Below are 20,693 nucleotides of genomic sequence, written 5' to 3' on the forward strand. Positions count from 1 at the left end.
ATTGATCCTGTTGAGTAAGAGGTCAAGCTGTGTGTTTCACTATGTCCATCTGTCCCTTAGAGCTGCAACATTACACTTCTGAACAAGAACTCTGAACTAAACCTCTAGTTTTGGACTGTGAGGAAGCTAACAGGTCCAGGCTTTCAATATCCCTTACTGAGCACTAAACTTGCTCATTTAATTTATCCAGCCTTTTTTATGCTCAGTGTGCGCTAAGTAACTGGGCAGCTGAATTGCAAATTTGAGGTGAGTAACAGCAAGGGGCAGGAAGGTTGCTGTACCAGTCCCATCGCATGCCATTAACATACCAGGTGCAGTGCTCATAATTTCCCAGACTGGATTAAGGGAGAATTTACTTGGTTAAACTTGCTCTACAAGGCTCAGGGCTTGGTCCTCAGTTCATGTTATGCTCATACTTGCTACAACTGTGAAAGGGAGGAGAAGATGTTGTACTGATTTATCACCAACCCAGAGCCTCAGGCTTTCAGGGACTAAACAGGCTGGCCCCAGGGTTCCTCTAAGAAACAAAATCTTGTCTCTTGTTGGGGATATAAGGAAAATAAGAGGCAAGAAGTGAAATTAGTTCAAACTTCCCTTTACACCAGTTCATCTTCTAGCTCTTGCTTCAGTTCATGCTTGCACTGGCTGTACAGACAGTGTTGTTCACAAGCAAATAATTTCTAGTGTTCTTGCAACAAAAACATAACCTCCTTTTAACCCTTGGACTAACTGTACCCTTCCCAAAAGGCACCAGCTTGATCATACCAAACTCTTACTTAAATGTTATTAGTCCTCATTCACAGGGAAGTCAAAATGAAGGTGCTCTCTGCCCTCTGTTGGGCAGCTAATGATGGAAAGTGGATGGTACCTGTTAGGTATTGGAAGCATGAGGAAGGCAAAACAGCAAAACAGTGAGAAATCTGCGAAGCACACATTTTCCTTGACACAGAGTGCCCAGAACAAACACAGGATGGGACAAAGGTCCAGTGCTTTGTGTTTGATGTGGCGCCAAGGAGGAATGCGAAGTGGGATGCAGGCTGCACGGTTGCATTCTTTCACTTCAAGGACAGATTTATCTCCTGTTTTACTCGTTTCCCTTGAAATATGATTTTTTGTAGCAACCTTCCAACTCTGTGCCTCATCCTCCCTTCTCTCCCACACAACCCAGCTGCACCCATCGTGCCAAGTCAACCTTGCTTCCCGTCCTCCCTCTTTTTCCCACAAAAAATAGCTGTACCTCTTGGCACCACAAAATTAATTATATCATTATTGATAATGATTTGACTACAGTCCCACCCGCTCACCATACCTATTAAGATAAATATTACCCCAAGTTTGTACCTAACTTTGAGGGACAATAATCCGACACCAAAATGGCGGTACAGATTGACAGGTTTGTGCTCTCGCCGCCCCCCCCCCCCCCCGAAGGGACACCTTTTGGTAAGATTTCCTTGGCTACACCAAGTGTTTACCCAGGAACTGTGTGTGTGTGTGATTGTAATCCTTTTGTGTAGTGCTATAGAGCCAACCTGCAGTTTGTGCATTTATTGTAGGCAATCTTAAAGAATCTGTAGATGTTGCATGAAAATAAACCGTACTATTCATGAATCTGACTGCTTCTCTTGAATGCAACCAGACTTACAGCGTATGGGCTGTTTGGGCTGGGTCAGACCTATAGTGACAGCCACTAATCCAAACTATTTGTGAATCTGATGGCTTCTTTTGAACGCAAGAGGACCTACAGCATACAGGCTGTTCGGACGTCCGGGTCAGACCTATAGTTACGGCTCCCATTGGCATACCTACTGAGGGGTAAGTCCAGCCACTCCTAGCCCCACTGATCTCTGAGGACCAGCTAGAATGCAAGGGGATTTATCGCTTCCCAAATTTATTCTCACCCTAAACGCAACAGTACCATAAGCACCAAATCAAGACCTGGTGAAGGGCAGAAGCCTTTACTGAGGAGAGGGGAGGAGAAAGTTAGCTGTGGTGAATCTGGAATGTGTTGAATTTAATATCACTGGGGCATATGGTATTATCATCATAATGCTAATGCTTGCTACAGTAATATAAGCATTGCTGTGGGTTGAGATAGTATTAACTGAACAGATCCTCACTGTTATTCTGTTCTGCTGCACAAGATGATAGTGAGCAGGAAATCATGTTGTGAAGGACTTTGTGCAAACACAAGGCAATACAAGTCTCAGAGTTTATGTTTGAGGCAGGTAGGGAGAGTTTACTTGTGGCATGATATTTCTGAGTACCGTAAGTGTATGTCTATGCTACCCGTTAACAGCACTAAAAAAAAGCCATGAACAAGTCCACACGGGACCCCTGCTAAGCTAAATCAGCAGTGTGCATGTAAGAAGGCTGCTGCAACCTTCAGCTGCTGGCTGCGGCCCTCACAAGCAGTGAGGCTAGAGTGAAGCACATGCTCAGAAGACACCAGTGATGGCATCACTGTTACAACCTACATTAGGCACCTTGTGATGTTTACCATGATACAATTTCACTGGATCATCAAACACTGTACCCGCCCCACTGCACAGAATGGCTGGTGCTTGCTGGAACAGTAGTTAGACAACACCTCCTTCAGCTGCATCAAACCTCTATGCAGGGTAAAGCAACATTAGTTCCTAATTCAGAGTGCTCCTGAATGCTGCCACCACAATATCATAGAATCAGCTAGGTTGGACTGGACAATCTTCAAGGTCCTTTCCAACTGTTAACCTAGCACTGACCGTTCCCAACTCCACCAGATCCTTCAGTGCTGGGTCAGCCTGACTCTTCAACCCCTCCAGGGATGGGGACTCCCCCCCTGCCCTGGGCAGCCCATTCCAACGCCCAACAGCCCCTTCTGCAAAGAAATCCTTCCTCAGAGCCAGCCTGACCCTGCCCTGGGCAGCTTGAGGCCATTCCCTCTTGTCCTATCACTTATTACTTGGCTCAAGAGACTCATCCCCCCTCTCTGCACCCTCCTTTCAGGGAGCTGTAGAGGGCCATGAGGTCTCCCCTCAGCCTCCTCTTCTCCAGACTAAACCCCCCCAGTTCCCCCAGCCGCTCCCCAGCAGACCTGTGCTCCAGACCCTGCCCCAGCTCCGTTGCCCTTCTCTGGACACGCTCGAGTCATTCAATGGCCTTTTTGGGGTGAGGGGCCCAAAACTGAACCCACTCAGCGAGGTGCGGCCTCACCAGTGCCGAGCACAGGGCTCAGATCCCTTCCCTGTCCCTGCTGGCCACGCTATTGCTGATACAAGAAATCATAGTGCTTCACAGGCAGAAGTGAATTTATTTTTGCAATGTATATGTAAATTTGTGGGAAAGTTAAATCATTGTCTGCAGTTTATTGATAAGGGTGAACTGATGCACAGAATGTAACATCAAATGCTCTCATTATTTGTGGGTACCACTTTGAGACCTGCAGGGTTTGTTTTGGCAGAGTATTTGGCATTGCACTGCATTTTTCTGAAATCACTGTTGTAGTCTGGACTTCATGCAGTCTGGCAGAACATTGGTGAAATAATAGTAGAGCAGAGAATGCTCATCATGGACACCTAGAAAATGAGTATGAAATTAATGATCACTTGTGCAAAGCCTGTCCTAAGGGACTGAGCCAGCACCACAAGAGGATGATGTGCTATGGTAGGGATAGAGCCCAGTTCTTCATGCTCCTACAGTGCTGCATTGTCACTGCATTCTTGCTGCTATTTGACACCCATCTTCTTCATCCTGTGACAAATGAAGCCCTGTGAACAGCTACCTCATTTTCAGTACATTTCTAATTCACACTCAGCACAGATCCTCCCAGTTCACTGTCAAGTGAGAAACCTGTTAAACAAAGCACAGGCATTTTTTTAATTAAAAAAAAAAATCAGACTGCACAAAATCCTTCTTATAATGTACATAATATATAAATTGCTCCAGTCAGGCAAGTAACTGGCTTTGTATGGAGTACCTGTGTGAAGTATCACCTGTATTATAGATTTTAGACCGAGGTTTTCTCCTAGTCTTGAAATCTACAGTATTTCCTAGCCATGCCAGTAAACCCAATCTTTTTTTAAATATAGTTCTGAAGAAATGTGTTTCACCAATTATTAGGCCTAGCATAAAGGACACAGCCAGCATAAAGATGAACCAATAACCAAACTGTATTTGATACAAAAGGGTCAGTACATGGGTGAGCGCTGGGGGTACAAACAAATCAGTCAGATTATACATAACTGACACCAATCCCACTGACCCCAATAGTGACACCACACAACCAAAAATGGGTAGAATAAATGGTGAAATGCAGTCTCCCATAGAAGGGACAGGAGACAACCGAGTCAACAAGCCAAACACATCAGACCAAGGAAGCCACATACTGAATCTCTACACAGCCCACGTTTACAAAGGCCAGACCTGACTGGAGCCCAGTCCCAGGGAGGCGGGAGGTCCTTCCCCAACAGGGAACTCTGCACAGGGCATCCCCCTCACACACAGACACTGCCCCTCCTGCAAGGGGTCCCAGCTTTTATCCCTAAGGGGGACACCTGACCTTGGGTTACTTAATGCAGACCCCTGGGGCTCCTTTACCCAATGGCTCTGTCTGCCAGGCCGGCTGCACCCTGGAGGGAAGCCTAAAGGCAAACTCACCCCCCTTTGGGAAGGGCTGTGGGAATCACCCACATGTCAACCTTAATGTGGGGCTTGGGGTTGAAACCCCAGCATTTCAAAATGTCATATTATTCTTTTAAAAAGTGTTTTTCCCCCGAGTTTTACAGCTTTTTAGTGACTGTGAAATATTTAAATTTACAACCCAGAACTTCCCTACTTGAACTACCACAGTAAATGAAACAGTCACAGGATGTCTATATAACATGAATAACATCCTGTTACTGTTTCATATATTCTGTTACGCAGTTATTTTTTGCACTCTTTGTTCTTTTTCCTGTTTCTTCTTCTTCACTACATCCTATTCCCTCCATTTAGTGCCTATCTTGTGCCATCTGGTGTCCCAAATCCACCAGTGACAGCAACAATGAAAGGACCAGGGTGTGTATGAGTAGTCAAGGCACTTACTACTTACAAATTAAGATGTAGCATAATACAGTGCTATGAGGTATTGATCTCCTAAATCAGAGGGTCAAGGCAAACCATGCTGCCAGCATGACTTGTCTTATACACTCCTTATAAACAACTGAGAATATTTTGACAAGCATTGAAGCACCTTCACACTAGGTGGAGCTAATCTGTCCTCATTTAAATTTTCATAAATACTGTCAGCTCCTGCCACCCACTCCTGCGCTTAGCTGTAGCCAGGTGCTGCTCCCTTTCAGCCTTCACAGGGAAGTATACCTTGAGCTGAAATTAGTGGGAGTTATATGAAATGGTGTCTTTGTTTTGGCCTTGTTCATTAATTTAGGAAGGATATTTATGTGTAGGGATTGCTGTGGGTTAGTGCATGAAGACATTGATGAAAACTGACAAACTGATGATCAGGTTTGCTGGGGAGGCTGACACCTCACGCAAGGCCCCTTTAGAGCATTTTGTTGCCCTTAGGCCACACTGTGTAACGTAGATGAGTTGGGAAGTTCCCTGTTCGCCCATCTGCGTGTGGAAACTGCCGCCTGCCTGCTCCCTGACCTCCGTGTCTCGGATGAGAGGGTGGGAAACTGCCAGAGCCCCAACTGCTGTCCTGCTGCTGCGAGCCAGTGCATTTGATCTGTGACAAAAAGGTTGCTAGTGAGAGAAACTAATGAAAGCATGACTAAGTTAGACAAACTGTCCCCATAGGACAGACATGCTACTCCTTTGGGCACCTTTTGATTTACAGAACTGCTTGGTACGGCATCAGGTGCGCTGGTGCTCCTGCAGCACTCCGAATATCAAACATTACCACTTGCACCGGTACTGGCTGTAGGGCTGAAGGTTTCCTACTGGGACTTCTGTCTTTCTGTGTGGGTTGTTGACTGTAGGTCACTGAAGACACCTGCTGCTCAGGTAACAAATAATGAACCTCATTTCTGGGGAGCACTGTGAGTTGGTGTCTCAGAGTGAACTCTGCACTGAGAATTATTTCAAACTGCAAAATAATCCAGTGAGTATTTCTAAGTAAGTGTGAGGAAATCCTCACTTTTTAGTATTTCACAGATAAAATAAGAGGTGTATAACACCCTGGTTGCAAAGTTCACCCGTTTATGACTGAAGCTAATTTCAGATGTCAAAACAGGAGCAAATACACGAGTGACCCCCAGACAAGGCTGAATCAGGGCTCTGCCTCCTGCGTGTGCAGCGGGCATTGGCTGTGGCGGGGGGCAGGGGCCGGCCTGCCCACACCCTTCCTGCCCCGCACCTGGCAACCCGGCCCCGGGCTGGGCAGAGGAACAGGCCACGGCCAAGTCCAAGGTCCAGGCCGACAGAGCGGCTCACGTGCGGCGCCTCAGCTCTGTCTGCGTGGCACCTCAGCAGCGCCCTGCCCTGCCTCGCAGGCCTCCCCCGAGCCGCACAGCGCCCTCGGCCCCGCTGCCCTTCGCCACAGCAACGATCCCTCGGAGCCTCCCGGGAGCGCGGTGCGGCCTGGTCGGTGCCCACAGCAGCGCCATGGCCGGATCCGGTACTGAGGACCGGGGCCCGTCCTGGCGCTGCCCTGAGCCCTGCTCCGGGCCTGTGTGGCTCCAAGGCCCGTCCTGGCACCGGCGGCGGTAGGCGGCAGGGCCGCTCCCGGTACCGCAGGGCGCCAGCGCCCGCCCTGCCGTGGCTCTGCGGCTCACGGAGGTCCCCGGGGCAGAGGCAGCCTCTGGAGCCCACTGTGGTACCGGGGGCGGGGTGTGTGTGTGTGACCCGCTGCGGCCCCCCCAGCCACCGGGGCGCTCCCCGGCCGCGGGCAGGCGGCTCCGCGGCGGGACGGGGAGGCCGCGCGCGCCAACGGCCGGGCGCCCTCCCGCTGGCACCGGCCCGGCCCCCGCGCGCACGTGCCGGCGCGGCCGCGGCCCGCCCCGCCCCACGCAGGCGGCGGCGCCGCCTCTACTTAAGGCGCGCTCGGGGCCGCCGCCTCCTCCTCCTCTGCCGCCTCCTCCGGCTGCCGCGGCCCGCCAGCATGTCGGACAGGCTGCCGTACAAAGTGGGTGAGTGCGAGCCCCGGGCCCGGCCCGCTTCCGCGGGGCTCTGGCGGCTTTCTCCTTCCCCTCCCCGCGGCCCGACGAGCGCCGTGCGGAGCCCGCTGTGGCGGGGCTGGGCCGCGGCCACGCCGCGGAGCCCCGCGGAGCGTAACGAGGGCTCCGCGGCCCCGGTGTGGCGGCTGCGCGTTGCCCGTGCGGCCGCGGAGGGCGGGGAGCGCGGGCAGCCGAGCATGACCCCAGCCCCGCGCCGGGCAGGGCCGGGTTTGCGCCCGCGGAGAAAGGAGGGGGCCTCTGCGCGGGCTGCACCGGCTCGCTGGAGCTGCTGTTTTTTTCCGCAGCGCGGCACCAGGGGGGTTTCCACCCGCGATTTTGCTGCTCTCCTGCCCCGTAACCCACGGCGCGGGCGAGCCTGGCAGCCCCGTCCGTAGACCATCTCCGGCTCTGACCGCTCGCCAGAAGCCCTTCGCTGGGAACACGCGTTCACTTTGAGTGTGAAAGTATCTCGAATCTGGGACTCGTGTTACACCTTTTTGTAGACCTGAAACTCTACAGAAAACCTAATTTTTGTAGAGTTGTGTGTTCTTCGAAGGTTCAATTCAAAGAGATGGGTATTAGTTTATAAGGCTTAGTTTCATAATTAATTTGCCTTGGGGGCTGTGAACCTAAAATATTACAGGATATATTTTTAAGCAGCCCTGGTAAAACTACTGAGCCCTTAAAAGGGGGAAGATTCACCGCCCCTGCCCTGTTTGGTGTGCAGGCTGTGCCCCAGTCAGCCAAAGCGTAGGCAATAGCTTCAGTGGCCCCCAGGCTTCATTCTGGAGCAAAATGCTATTAGCTTGGCTGTATTACAAGCTGCTGTCTGACTCGCAGGTTCTAGTGCTTTAAACAGCCTGTGTTTGCTAGGTAGGTGGAAAAAAAGGTATTTGACCATGTTCTTTAATGAAATGGTAAGGTTCTGACATCTCTGAAAGAGCTAACTGAGCAAGAGGGACACTTGGTGCTGGGCAGTGCTGCAGAGTGGTGTACATGAGCTGTTTGACCCTTGCCTTTGTAAGGCTGGAGTCTGACATCTGTGGTGAGTGTGGTGTTTTCTACTGTGAACTAGCCTGTCAGAAGGCTTTTTTTGTTCAGTTTTTGCTGAACTTTTCTACTATAGATCCTTTTTACAAAGGCAGAAATAGACTTGTAACTAAGGTAATTATGGTGCCTTGAAAATAATCTTTGTGGTTCCAAGGGGTTAGAAACTCTGCAGCTTAGGTCTTAAGAGTGGGAGCTGGGCTGGGCTCAACTCCAGGTGCACTTGGCAGGGAGCATGCTATGTGTGTTCTCCTGTGGGGAAGCTATTGCCATACAGGCAGTTCCCCCTTCCCAGGTCTTAATAGTGTGGAAGTAAATCTCTGTAGGAAGAGTCAGACCCTTGGGCAGTATCTGTAAGGAGGAGTGCTTAAGGCTGTGGCTTACAAAATTAATGGGCCTTGGGATGTCTGCACACTTGATCAGTTGATTATTATGCTCATGAAGGAGCATACTTTTTTCAGAAAGGGTGTTAGGTTTGGTCTAAACTTTGAAAGCCTGTGTACCATAGTAAAAAGCAGGGTGTAATTGGAATAGGCTCTGTTCTCCCCCCAGCTTTGTTTCCCATCTGTTGCTGGGTGTTCAGTTCAGCTGTTGCACTATCCACAAGTGCACAATCCACAAGTGTGTCAACAGATACCAAGGTCTCAGCTACTTAAACTCTGACACCTGTCCTTCTCTTGCAGCTGACATCAGCCTTGCGGACTGGGGTCGCAAGGCCATTGAGATTGCAGAGAATGAGATGCCAGGGCTGATGAAGATGCGGGAGATGTATGCTGGCTCAAAGCCACTGAAAGGTGCACGTATTGCTGGTTGCCTTCATATGACCGTGCAGACGGCAGTTCTCATAGAGACCCTTATAGAGCTGGGAGCTGAGGTAAAGTCTCTCTTGAGTTTCTCTTTCAGGGTGCCCTTAGGTAATGCTCTGCCTTGGGCACTGCTGTTGCTTATATAACTACCTCAGGGGATCCTGGCAGATATCGGTACTCTTTGGAAGAGATTGTGCTGCAGTCTCCAGGTAGATGGAGTATGTCTTCTCTCCTTAAGCAAAAAGCTTGTCACCTGTATTGCATGTGCCTCTGGGATGTGGTATGTGTCTTCCCATTGGACAAGCTGCATCTTTGTGAGTGCCTGTTTTGGGTTGGGTTACTGGCTTCAGCACTCCATCAGCTGTGTGTACAGCTCCCTGAGCAGCAGTGCTGAAAGCTGCTCCCACGCAGTTGTTTTGTGCTCGGGCATGCAGTGCTGTTGCTGGTGATGCTGAAGCCCTAGTGACTGCCTCCAGCATAGATTAGCCTGTATTAGGAACCACACTGTGCCATGGTAAAGTCAGCAAAAACTAATGAAGCTTTCTGCAAGCTCATGCTGGCCCTTAGGCTGTGCAGGAAAACAACAGGGAGGCAGTGTGGTTCAGTGATCGAGGGCTGGGGGCACCACTGGCTTTGAATTTGCTGTGTGACTATGGACCAGTTACCCTGGTCCATAGTAAAGACTGAGATAAGCTATTTACTGCATGGTGTCCTCTGCCTGGCTTGCTGACTGAAGTCCAAACATCACAGCTGAGTGCTCACTGTACAAGACATGAGGAGAGCCAGGCATCTGAGCACAATCTGCAGGGCTTGTGTGCTGACCAGGGAGCTGACAGGAGCTTGATGATGGGTTAAGTACATATGTGATCTGAAGTTTAGCTGCCTGAACTCAGGCTGACCAGAGGTGTCCTATATGGGATCCCTCCCTGGAAATGGTTACAAGAAGTGTCATGCTGATCAAAAGGTGCTGGGAGAAGGGGAAGCTCTATCTGTAGCAGCTAAGGCATTTCCTCCAGAAGTGGAGGGATTTAGGTCTAGACAGCATGCCAGGTCAGCCTGGGCAAGGTACGTGCTGTTGTACAGGTGCTCTTCAGCCTGTTCAGATCTGTTCTGTGGTTGTAAATCATGCACAGTGCTGTAGGAGAGCTTTGGTGTGGAGGTATGGTCCTGGCTTCATTCCAGCTACTCTATGAAACTCTTGTACCTCCACAGGATTTAAAAGAAAGCAGTAGCCACTGAAATTTGGGAAGCTCCTTGCTGCTCCTGTTGGCTGCTGTTTCCCAGTATGGCTGGCCTAGGCAGCAGCTGTGTGCTTACTTAAACACTGCCAAGCTGGTTTAGTCTGAGCACAACCCCGGGTCAGTGTTGTGTGGGATTCATCCAAGTCTGTCAGGGAGGTACCTGCAGAGATTTGATTTCTCTAAGCATAAGGTTGTGCCTTTAAGATGTGTGCTGTTGTGTTAGCTTCTTGTCCTGATGCCTGCATCTTAGTTTAGACTTTGACTTGAGTTTGGATTCAGCCCTAGTTCATCTGTTCTGCCAGAACTTAGGTGCCTGGAAGGGAGGTGTGAAACTGATGTAAACATACCCTGCATAATGAAGATGTAGGTCACTTCAGCATAGTAGTCTCAGTATCCCTTTTTGGCTGGGTTAACAAAGCATAAATATTTTGTGCCTCAGAGTATAAGTTCTAAAATGGTAATAAAAATGCATCTTCTTAATAACCACTGATGTAAATATTAGGCTCTGAGCCCATCAGGTATGCCAGTTATTTTAGGGTCTATGCCATTATCACAAACTGGTAGTATAGATGAGGATGTAGTGTTGAAGTGGCCTGTGTCTTTTATCAAGTTGCTTGCAATGTAAATAATATGTAGGTATTCTGTGTACTTTGAATTTCATGACACTGGATGTCATCTGTATGGATATGGAGGGAGCTTAGAAAAACCCAGGTGAGGAGGTGCAGTGCTTAAGGTCATGAATTCAGTTTTCCTGTGCTCCTTCCAGGTGTAATTCACTAACAAATTTTGGCTGTGTAGGCTCATATGAGGTCCTTCCTACTGCAGCCCTTTGAAGTGTCAATTCTTGATAAAGTGGGGTGAGTGTCTGAAAACAGGCTGAAGGATTATGCCTTATTACCCTCTCTTCTCAAGGTCTGTTACAAATAAACATGCAAATACCTGCCAGGCAGCCCTGTAGGGAGTGGAGTGAGAACTTGTGTGTCTCTGGGATGTGGTGGTTTCTGTGCCCACTGGGGAGCTGCAGTAGGTATATAGATAACTTTCAATGCAACTCAGCAAGATGCTGTTGCTTTTCTAGGTGCCTGAGCCTAGTTATGAAATGTGTGTGGAAAACACTTAGCTCAGCTGGAAAGCTGCTGTGACTGGAGCACAGAGTGGGAGCTGGGTGAGCATAATCTTGGAGAATGTCTGTTGACTGAGTGTAGTGTTTCAGCATGTCCATATCCCTCAGTGGACACTTGCTATGTGGCTGTTCTGAAAATCTGAACTTTATTGACCAAAACTTTCTAAACCCACCCTATTGTGCACTTCCTGAAGATCTACAGCTGAATGTACGCTCTGTCTGTCTGGCAGAAGCTCTTGTGAGTAAGGAGATGGCTGAATATGTAGCACAGCTAAAGCTCTATTACATTCTCTCCCCAAATGACGTTATTTTCCTTGGCCTAGTCAGATACTTAGTTTTCACCTTAACTTTGCAGAACTACTGAGAAAGGCAGGAATCTGCCCTAATAAGCTCTTGCTCCCTTTATAACTCCTGTGTGTGGAAGAGTGCCTGATAACTCAGAACTTTGTTCAGCAAACAAAACTTGGGTTGTTTTCCAGGTACAATGGTCAAGCTGCAACATTTTCTCCACTCAGGACCATGCTGCAGCTGCTATTGCAAAAGCTGGTATCCCTGGTAAGTTTTCCTTGTTCTAATTTGGCTCTGATGAATTGGGGTTGTACTGCTTGTTCTGGCTAAATCAAACTGTGTACAAATCAAGCTCTCCTGAACAAGCTTCAGGACAGAAACAGCCAATGAAGGCAGTGACCGTTCCTGTGACTGTTTGCATCAGACTGTGTAGTACTTCTGACAACGGCTGGTGTTAGGCTATGGAAGAGCCTTGCTGTATGTTACCAGCTTTAAGCCTGGTTATTAAGATGATTGAGTGGGCTGGTAATTAAATGGATTGGTGTGTAGGTGTGTCTAGATGGAGGTATTTCCAGCAGGCTTGGTGCTCAGTTAGTCAGAGAAGGGATGTTAACTGCACTGTGCCCTGTTACAGTGACAGCCTCAATACCCAAGATATTTTTAGGCTAGAGCTAGGCCAGCTGTGTTGCTGCCTAATATCCCTGAAGCAGTTTTATGAGGATGCTGCTGGTTTGTTACTGTCCTTCCATTGAAGAGCAATCCCTTGTGGGATCAGTATGAATACATTTAGCTGTCTGCTTCGGTTACTCAGCTTAAGGACATGCAGTCCTCATGCCTCTGTGCTGGGAACTGCATGGCCTGAGCCTGGATGTTGTCTGAGGCTAAATCTGATTTCTGGCAGCCTGGTTCTTTGCTTTGGGAGGTGTACTTCAATTCTGTTACATTTAGCTATTGCCACAAGTCTTTCCCCAGCTGTGGTCCATTCTAAGGTAACAGAAGTTGTCCTTTCACCAGCTCCTTTGGCATTACTAGCTGCAGGTGTCACCTCCTCTACCTGTCTCTGGCCTGTGGTGTCAAAGGGCCAGGTGGAACTCTCTAGATCTGATGTCAGATATTGCCTTCCTCACTGCTCTCAATACCCAAAACTCAACTGAAGAGCAGTTTACAGGTGGAGTGTTGGTCTAAGTTTTTAACCTCTGCCCTTAATAGCCTTGTTTTGTTGAACTTGCTCTTTTTGTTAATATTGCATTTCATATACTGAATTTCAGACCTTGGAGGAATGCTGATCCTTTGGATACAGTAGGAGATACTGATGCACACTTCAAAAGGGGCAATTGCATGATTGGCTCTTTGGGGCTCCAAGTTAGTTTTCTGTGTAAACAGTGACAGCATATCAATTTAGTCAAATATTGGCGTATGTAAATCATGTGCCTAATATATATTTGAATGGCTGAGTGCCACTGAGGCTCAAGTATAACATGAAGCCAGTACAAATACCTGAAAAGGCAAAAATACTGCTAGATTTAGCATGCTCATGGTTGCAGTGTGTTGCTGGTGGTAGATGTACTGATACAGAAATATGCCCTAATAAGAGCAGACAAGGCATGGCAGCTTGGATTTTAGTGCTGTGCTAGAGACTGGAATTTAAACTTAAAGTTGCTGAAGAGTTTATAGTGTGGTGTTTAACTCATATTAAAGTCTAGTCCCTCTTTTCAGCTGTGCTAGAAAATGCAGTATTTGTGTTTTCATTGGTATCAATATATCCAGTGGCTATTTCTAATTCCTGGTAGCGTTGGGTGTATTAGCAGAGCAAGTGGGGTGTTGTGGATGTGAGTCTGCTTTAGTTTGCTTTGCCTTCTCCATTTTAACATGGAAGAAGAATAAGAGCAGTGAAGTCTCAGTATTTTGACCAAGTTCATAGCCTGGAACAGAAGGCAAAGTGATTTCACTTCTGCTCATTCTGAGATCTTTATTTCAATGCGAATGTCTCTTCTGGCCTGCAGGCACAGATAATCATCTGTGTGTTGGCTCCGCTACTGAGAGCTGCTGATGAAATCTTCCTTTGGTTGCTTTACTACATGCTGAGTAAGGAACTGGCTAATTGTGTGTGTTTGTTCCCATGTAGTGTTTGCCTGGAAAGGGGAGACCGACGAGGAATATTTGTGGTGCATTGAGCAGACCCTGTACTTCAAGGATGGGCAGCCCCTCAACATGATTTTGGATGATGGTGGAGATCTTACCAACCTAGTTCATACCAAATACCCACAGCTCTTGAAAGGTAACTTGTGTTTTGTTTTGTCAGGCACAGTTGTGCTTGGGAGGCTGTTTGGGCAGTCTGTTTCTGTGGGAATTATCTGCTTGTGTAAAAGGGGTGGGGGAAGAGGGACAGGCGTGTGCAAAGAGGTTGTGAATGAAAATTGCTTACGGTCCAAGACCAGAATCTCTTACCTGCAGGAGCTGTTTCCATCTCTTCTCTGTAGTATATAAGCTGCAGTGCCTGTTACCTGAGAATGACCAGTGGTACTGCTGATGTGCCAAAAGCTTCCTGAAAATGGGCTGTGGTTTAGAATTGCTTAATGTCTGCTTGCAGTTAATATTTAACATTAATGCTTTTTCTTCTCCATCGTCTTAGTGCACCTCTGGATGAAGTCAGAACAACCTGTAGCCTTTCTTGGAAAGGGAACAGTTTTCTACCTTATATAAACTACAAGGCATTAACTCATCCGGTTTGTGTCAGTGAAGATGGTGATGGATTCAGGGTTGGAACCCTTGTTTTGTTGACTTATTGCCTTCTCTGTAACTTAGTAAACCAAAACAGATCAGTGTGGTCTTGCTAGCATGCAGTTATCTAAAAAATACTTGTCTGAAGGGATTTTGGGATGATCTATATTAGCAAGCTGATGTGTGCCTGGCAAGTATGACAGTTTCTCCTTAGCTCTACCAGTGTCCATCATTTGTGTGGCTGCAATCCACAGATTCTGAACATTGTTAAAGGGCATATTTGACCTGGGATGCACAGAAAATTGGCTGGTGATATGGGCTGGAAACCAAATGGATACAATGGGGTGTGCTAACATTTGTTCTTGGTCTGTAGAGGTGAGGTTGCTGTAGAAGCCTGCTGGATCATTCTGACATTTGCACTGCTTTAAGAGGGAGCTATGGGGGAAACATCTGAAGGGGCAGGCCATGGATGGGGCTGTGTGAGGGTAGGAGTCTGGGGCTGTTCCCCATCTGTGTGTTCATGCAGGTAGGGGCACCAGGAAGAGGAGAGACTTCTGCTGTGTGACAGGCCTCACTTTCTCCTTCATCTTCAACCTGATGTCAATAGTAATCCAACAGTCAGTATCTCTGTGGTACTTAAACTGTAATGAGAGGTTTTCATTGATGTCTACTTGGCCATGCTGGGATCTCCTCTCTTCTGCCAAAGGTCTCCTGCTTCCTAGATTGCCTCTGATGTTCATCACCTCTTGCTTTTCTGCCATTTGATGCCAAGAAATACCACAGCTGATCATGCCTGCCTGTCTTCTTTGCATTGTCAGAGGCCAGAAGATGCATTTTCCATGTTCGTACTGTTTTGCAGGATTGTTTCTCAGCCACTCACAATGCAACACCTCAGTTGCTGTTCCTGGGGGTCCTTGTGCTGAGTTGCTTTCACATTTCCAGCCCTCCTGCTGCCAGCATCTTTCTCTCCTCCAGCCCTTTTCTCCATCTTACTTGTCTTGTGCTCCTGGTATGAAGGGACTGGTATAGTATGGTGCAGTAGAACAATGGCTGTTGAACCTACCTTAGCATCCATCTCAACTGTCCTTGATAAAAGCCATCCCTGCTGCCTGGGGTTGCTTCCTAAATTCATAGGAATGACTCTTCCACTGGGTTTTTGAAGAGTCTAGGCAGATTGCCATATCTGTCAACATTTCCCTTGCCAAAATGTGTGCACTATCTGCACTGACTGTTGAAAAGCCTCCTTGCACCAGTTCAGTCAACTAATTAAGACTGATCTCTGTCGAGGGTGACAGAACTTGATCTGTTTTACCTTTCAGTCCATTGCTCCTTGGAAGCAGCAAACCTTTCGGAATGGGACTCACTGGGTAGACTCTTGATCTCATTTAACTGAGCTCTCCACTTAGCCCTTTGCTGCAAAGACTGCTTGAATGAAGTGTGTGGCATCCATTTTTTTTATATCTTGAAGATAATAGAAGCTAATACGTCCTAAGGACTTGTGGTGATATTTGACCTCTTTGGGGGAGAGAGATGACAAGAGTAACATTAGCAGAGCATGCACAGTGTGTGGAAAGACTGGATCGTGAGCGCAGGGGACATTTTGTCATGCAGCATCTGAAAATGCTATTTGCCATTAAGTCTGGACAAGTTTTCTGTGCTAATCTCAGAGAACTAGTCTTCTCTGCTTTAGCTGCTTCTAATTTATGTAGAAGTTAGTTCAGCCCTTGTGTGCAACTAACAGTTCAAAGTAGGGCTCATTCAAGTCTGTTTCACTAGGAGATGTGTTAAATACCTGTGGAAATGCTCAGCAAGCTTCCTCTCTCTCTAATTGTGACTGCTGTTAAAGGGCAGAATGGCCTCTGTACTACTGGCTTATTCCACTAAACTACATGCCCTTAAAACCAAGATAAGTAAAGGCAGGAGGGCAAAAACTAGAACTGAACAAAGGAGAAAGTCATCTGAACTCATGCAAGGGAGGTCTCTGGCATCTGTGTAGAAGACTACTGTTGAGAAAGGATGGAGATTGGATCATTTGTGATCCCTTGATGCAGACTTGCTTATTGATGAATAAGCAAGGTAAGAAATAAGGTAAGAAATACAGGGGAGCAAAGTAGGTCTGAGTGTTTAGGAAGGTTTTTTCCAGTTTAACCTTTTGCTCGCTGTAGGCCCTTCACTGTTCTCCGGTCACTTAAGTCACTCAGGCATTGAAATTGGGTGGTGTAGATAGTACTGCTTTCAGCAGACCTGCAAAGTAGTTGAGACCAGCTATAAATGTCACCTGGAGGCAGCAGGAAGGTGGCCTTCAGGGAAGGGAAGCTGCTGCTGTACATAGTGTGAGGTTCGCTTAGTGCAATTTGAAAGACAATCTGCTAAGCTTAGAAATGTCAGCCTGGAGAGCTTTTGAAGGATGGTGAGTGTCTCCTGTTGCCAGGTAGGGCAGAAGAGAGGGCAGGTTTGAACTGGATGTTTCTGCCATGACCTCCCACAGATTTCTTTCACGAGGGGGATGATTATACTTGATCTAGGCAGTTGTGCTGGAAAATCTATGCTTTTGAGAGACTTACTACAGATTCTATATTTCACTGTGCACCAGGCAGTATTCTTTAAACTGTCCCATCCCCTCCAAGCAAGCCTCAGATATGCCAAACTTGTTCTTTCTGCAGGTAACCATGTGGGGAGTGTAGTTCCCAAAGGCTCTGTGTCAGGTCTGTGATGAGACAGAACTCTGTAGGGGTCAATTGATGTAATCAAGCTCTACTTCCTTCTAGTGTTGTTGGTCTTATTTTCTTGGTGTGACGCAGTGCCAGTGCTTCTACCTGGTGGTCTGGGAAGCCAAAGGGAGCTCTAATGGCTCTGTCTTCGACTCCATTGAGACATACATCTGTACAAATTCTGGTTTGAAAACCACTGAGTTGTGCTCAGAGGCTTAAAGCAAAGTTGTCCATGTTCTTGACCTTATGTAGCTCATCTAGGATTAGATCAGTTTGCATTTTTTTTTTTTTTAAGCAGGAGGGATGATGGGTTGGAACAAGAATGGGCACCCGTGTGCTAGGTGCTGCTCGCCTGGCTGAGGGGGGTTGTGGTGGCACCTCCATGTGTGACTGACTGGGGGTCCCCGCTGGGGGGGGGGTGGGGGGCGCTAGAGGGCAGTGTTGTGCTGTAGGTCGGGGGTTGGGGGGGACAGGACGGCTGTGGTCCCCTGTTTGGGAGTGGGAAGGCCTCTGGTGGGAGCATGTGTCTGCCAGATGTGGCAGTGAGCCGGGCTTCCCGAGGGCTTGGGCTGTGAACTTTGAAGATTACTTTAACAAGCTTTATTCTTTCTCACTTAATTGAGCTCTGGTACAAGTTTGGGATTCCCCTTTCCTCCTTTCTGCTTCCTTTACTTGCTGGGGTTGTGACCTGAGCCCATGGGTTCCTGGCAGCTGTCACTGAGGCTCTTATTCCAGCTGGGAAGGTGGCACCCAAAGGGTTTGGGCAAAGCACCTGCCTGCCTTCTCCCAGGATCCATGCTTCTGTAGCCTGCTGGGGAGCTGTGCTCAGAGGGGGCAGGTACCTGCTGGGGAGCTGTGCCTGGCAGTCACACCACCCCTGGGTGCCTGGAGGGTGCAGGTGCTTGTGACTCTGAAATGTGTGCTCTGGCCTTCCTGCCCTCTGGTGTTCCTGCAGGGTCCTGGTCTGGCCTCAAGGAGCCTCCCTGGAGCCTGCAGGCCCCTGGAATGGCTGACCTCTTCATTTGTCATCTGTGGGCAAAGCCAGCTGCTCATCTGGAGGTGCTGATCTCATTGGCTTTGTTCCCGTTCCTGCCTTGGACTGTGCTGATGCTGTTGCTCCCAACAGCGATGACTTCTGCATGCCATTTGGAGAGATGATTCTCCAGTTATTCATCCTGTCCTATAAACTTCTGACAGGTTTTGCTTGCTGGGGGGGTACTGACACTTGGATGCTTCTCTTTGATACCTAGAATTAACAGACTACATAAATAGTTTGGGGGATTTTGCTGGGGGTTATTGTTCCCATTTGCCCATCCCTAAAGTAATACTGGCTGCTGAGGAGGTGCGTGGCCTGTGGTTGAGGAACTCCATTGTTGCTGCTGGCTGGTGAGCTTGGGCAAGACCTTTGGCCCCTCTGCTTTTGCTGTTTGTGAAGTAGGAAGGCTAGTGCTCACCTTTTAGAAATACTGGGAGGGCTATGGATAGAGTGTTGATTAAAAAAAAAGTAGCAATTAGGAGTGATTATATGTTATATAGTGAGGGAGGAATTAAGAAGAAAGAAACCTAAAGGAGCAATATTTCTGTATGTTCACATGCACTCACATAGGATAATTTGGACTGTCACCTGCTTCATCAGTAAAAGGGCCCAAACAGAACAACCGATGAATGTTTTTTAGAGTTGTTCTATTAAAATAACTGTAAAATTATTTTTCTTGCAAGTATCTCTTCATTTTTGTCCTATGACCTCAGTGTGAGAGGTCACTTGCCTGGAGGGACAGTATCTTCTCTGTATACATCTCTGGTGTATGTAGAACTTGGTATTCAGTGCTTTAATATTTTTCTCTTGTGAGTCTGAATTAGCTCCAAATGCCACATGGATCTCTTTGTAGAGATGTTGCTTGTGTTCGTGGGTTCAGCCTGATTTAGCAGAATTCCTATATTTTCCCCCAGTGGTTCATACATCAACAAAATAGTCTTGCAGGGTGCCTCCAGTCCTTAAAGAGCAAATGTATTTACTGTATCCTCTACAGTGGAGATTCAACGAGACTCTGGATAGTTTATTTTCAGAGTTATTCTGATTTTCATAAATTGAGTACCTTTTTGTGCAGACATGCTTTAAGTAATCAGGCTGTTGCCCAGTGTAGCAACTAGACAGTTGATATACAATGAGGTATTATTGAGATATCAGAGAGGAGAGATATCCACAAGTCATGTGTAATGATGCCACTTCTGAAGAATTTGCTTCTGTCAGAAGGTTCATGAAGAATCAGGGTCCTTAAAGCAAGGGAAGCCTTTGCAGCTTTGGCTTTTTGATGTAATGTGGAGTTGGGTAACCCCATGACAGTTCCTGTGTTATGATCTTGGTCTGCTATATGATGTCGGTGTTTCTAGACAGTCCTTTGTCTCTGGTCTCTGCCTCCTGGACTGTTTCAAAAAAGGATATATTTGAAATAATGTTTTTTGAATGTGCTAGTAATACCTGTGAAACTGAAGTTTCATGTAGCTAGTATCCAGATTTAGGGGGTGTGTCAGCTGTTTAATCAGAGCTGAAGTTGATTACGACGAGGATTGGGAATGGTGAACTCTGTATTTGATCTACTTTCAAGCCATCTTGCAAGATTGGACTAGTCTGTAAAAACATCACTGAGGTGAACATCTTGTCCTTTTTGCAGAAGAGTTTTTTTGATCATTTTGTGAGAAAATAGTCTCTTCCCTGATCTAGAGCCAGTCCCTTCCATTTTTCCGGAGAATATTTTATTCTGCACTTTTAATTGCCTTGTGGGGGAAGAAACTGGTTTGAACAGTTTGAAACTGGTTTCTCTTTTCCCCACTTTCTGCAAAGGGTTTAACTTAACCTTTTGGAGGATGCTCCCAGCACCTGGATGTGTTGTTTTGCAGCAGTGTTAACTCCCAACTAAATTGAGTCTTTTCCTCTCCCCACAGGAATTAGAGGTATTTCAGAAGAGACAACCACTGGAGTTCACAACCTGTACAAGATGAAGGCCAATGGGACCCTGAAAGTGCCAGCTATCAATGTTAATGACTCTGTCACCAAGGTAATGCAGCTTCTGCTGCCTTCTGCTGTCTGACCAGTTTGGATGTCATTCCCATGCAACTGTTACTTCTCTTGTTGAACTGTTCTTGAAGTGGTACTGAATAGATTTTCACCATATCCTTGAAGTGAGCTCATGATGTCTCTAATGGGACATGGCATTGTAAATACCCTGTTTTCAGAACATCAAGACCTTCTTTTGTATGTAAGGACATGCATTCTTCTGTTTTAATTATGTGCAAACACCTTTGGAAGTCATGGCTCCTGGGGTACAGTCAGTTCCTGTGGCAAGGGGCATGGTCCTCTGAGTAGCTTAAAGCCCACAGGTAGATGGCAGGTACCAGCTGGAAAGAGAGTGTGACCTACATGAGCTTGTGACTGCTAAGGGTTGGTTGATTTGACAAGGTATCTGTGAGCAACAGTTGCAAAGGATAGGGCAGGAAGTATTTATTCCTTGCTTAGCTATATTACTGTTTCCTGAGACAAATCCTGGTGAATTGAGGGATGTGGAGGAATGGTGTTTAAAGGCTACTGGTGCTTTTTGGATGCTGAAGAATTATAGTGGGAATTT

The 20,693-nt window shown here is 47.3% G+C and overlaps 1 protein-coding gene across 1 annotated transcript in view; it reads left to right on the forward strand.

The window, feature by feature from the left end:
* Nucleotides 1–6,998: 6,998 nt before the first annotated feature.
* AHCY (adenosylhomocysteinase) overlaps nt 6,999–20,693 on the forward strand; it is a 29,519-nt gene continuing 15,824 nt past the window's right edge. The window contains exons 1-5 of the mRNA XM_074920326.1: nt 6,999–7,106; nt 8,864–9,054; nt 11,830–11,905; nt 13,764–13,916; nt 20,014–20,126. Coding sequence (XP_074776427.1) covers nt 7,079–7,106; nt 8,864–9,054; nt 11,830–11,905; nt 13,764–13,916; nt 20,014–20,126 — 561 coding nt within the window. The 5' untranslated portion in view covers nt 6,999–7,078. The remainder of the gene's footprint in view (nt 7,107–8,863; nt 9,055–11,829; nt 11,906–13,763; nt 13,917–20,013; nt 20,127–20,693) is intronic.

The sequence above is a fragment of the Athene noctua genome, chromosome 16 (genome assembly GCF_965140245.1).
Source record: "Athene noctua chromosome 16, bAthNoc1.hap1.1, whole genome shotgun sequence".
NCBI classification, from domain to species: Eukaryota; Metazoa; Chordata; class Aves; order Strigiformes; family Strigidae; genus Athene; species Athene noctua.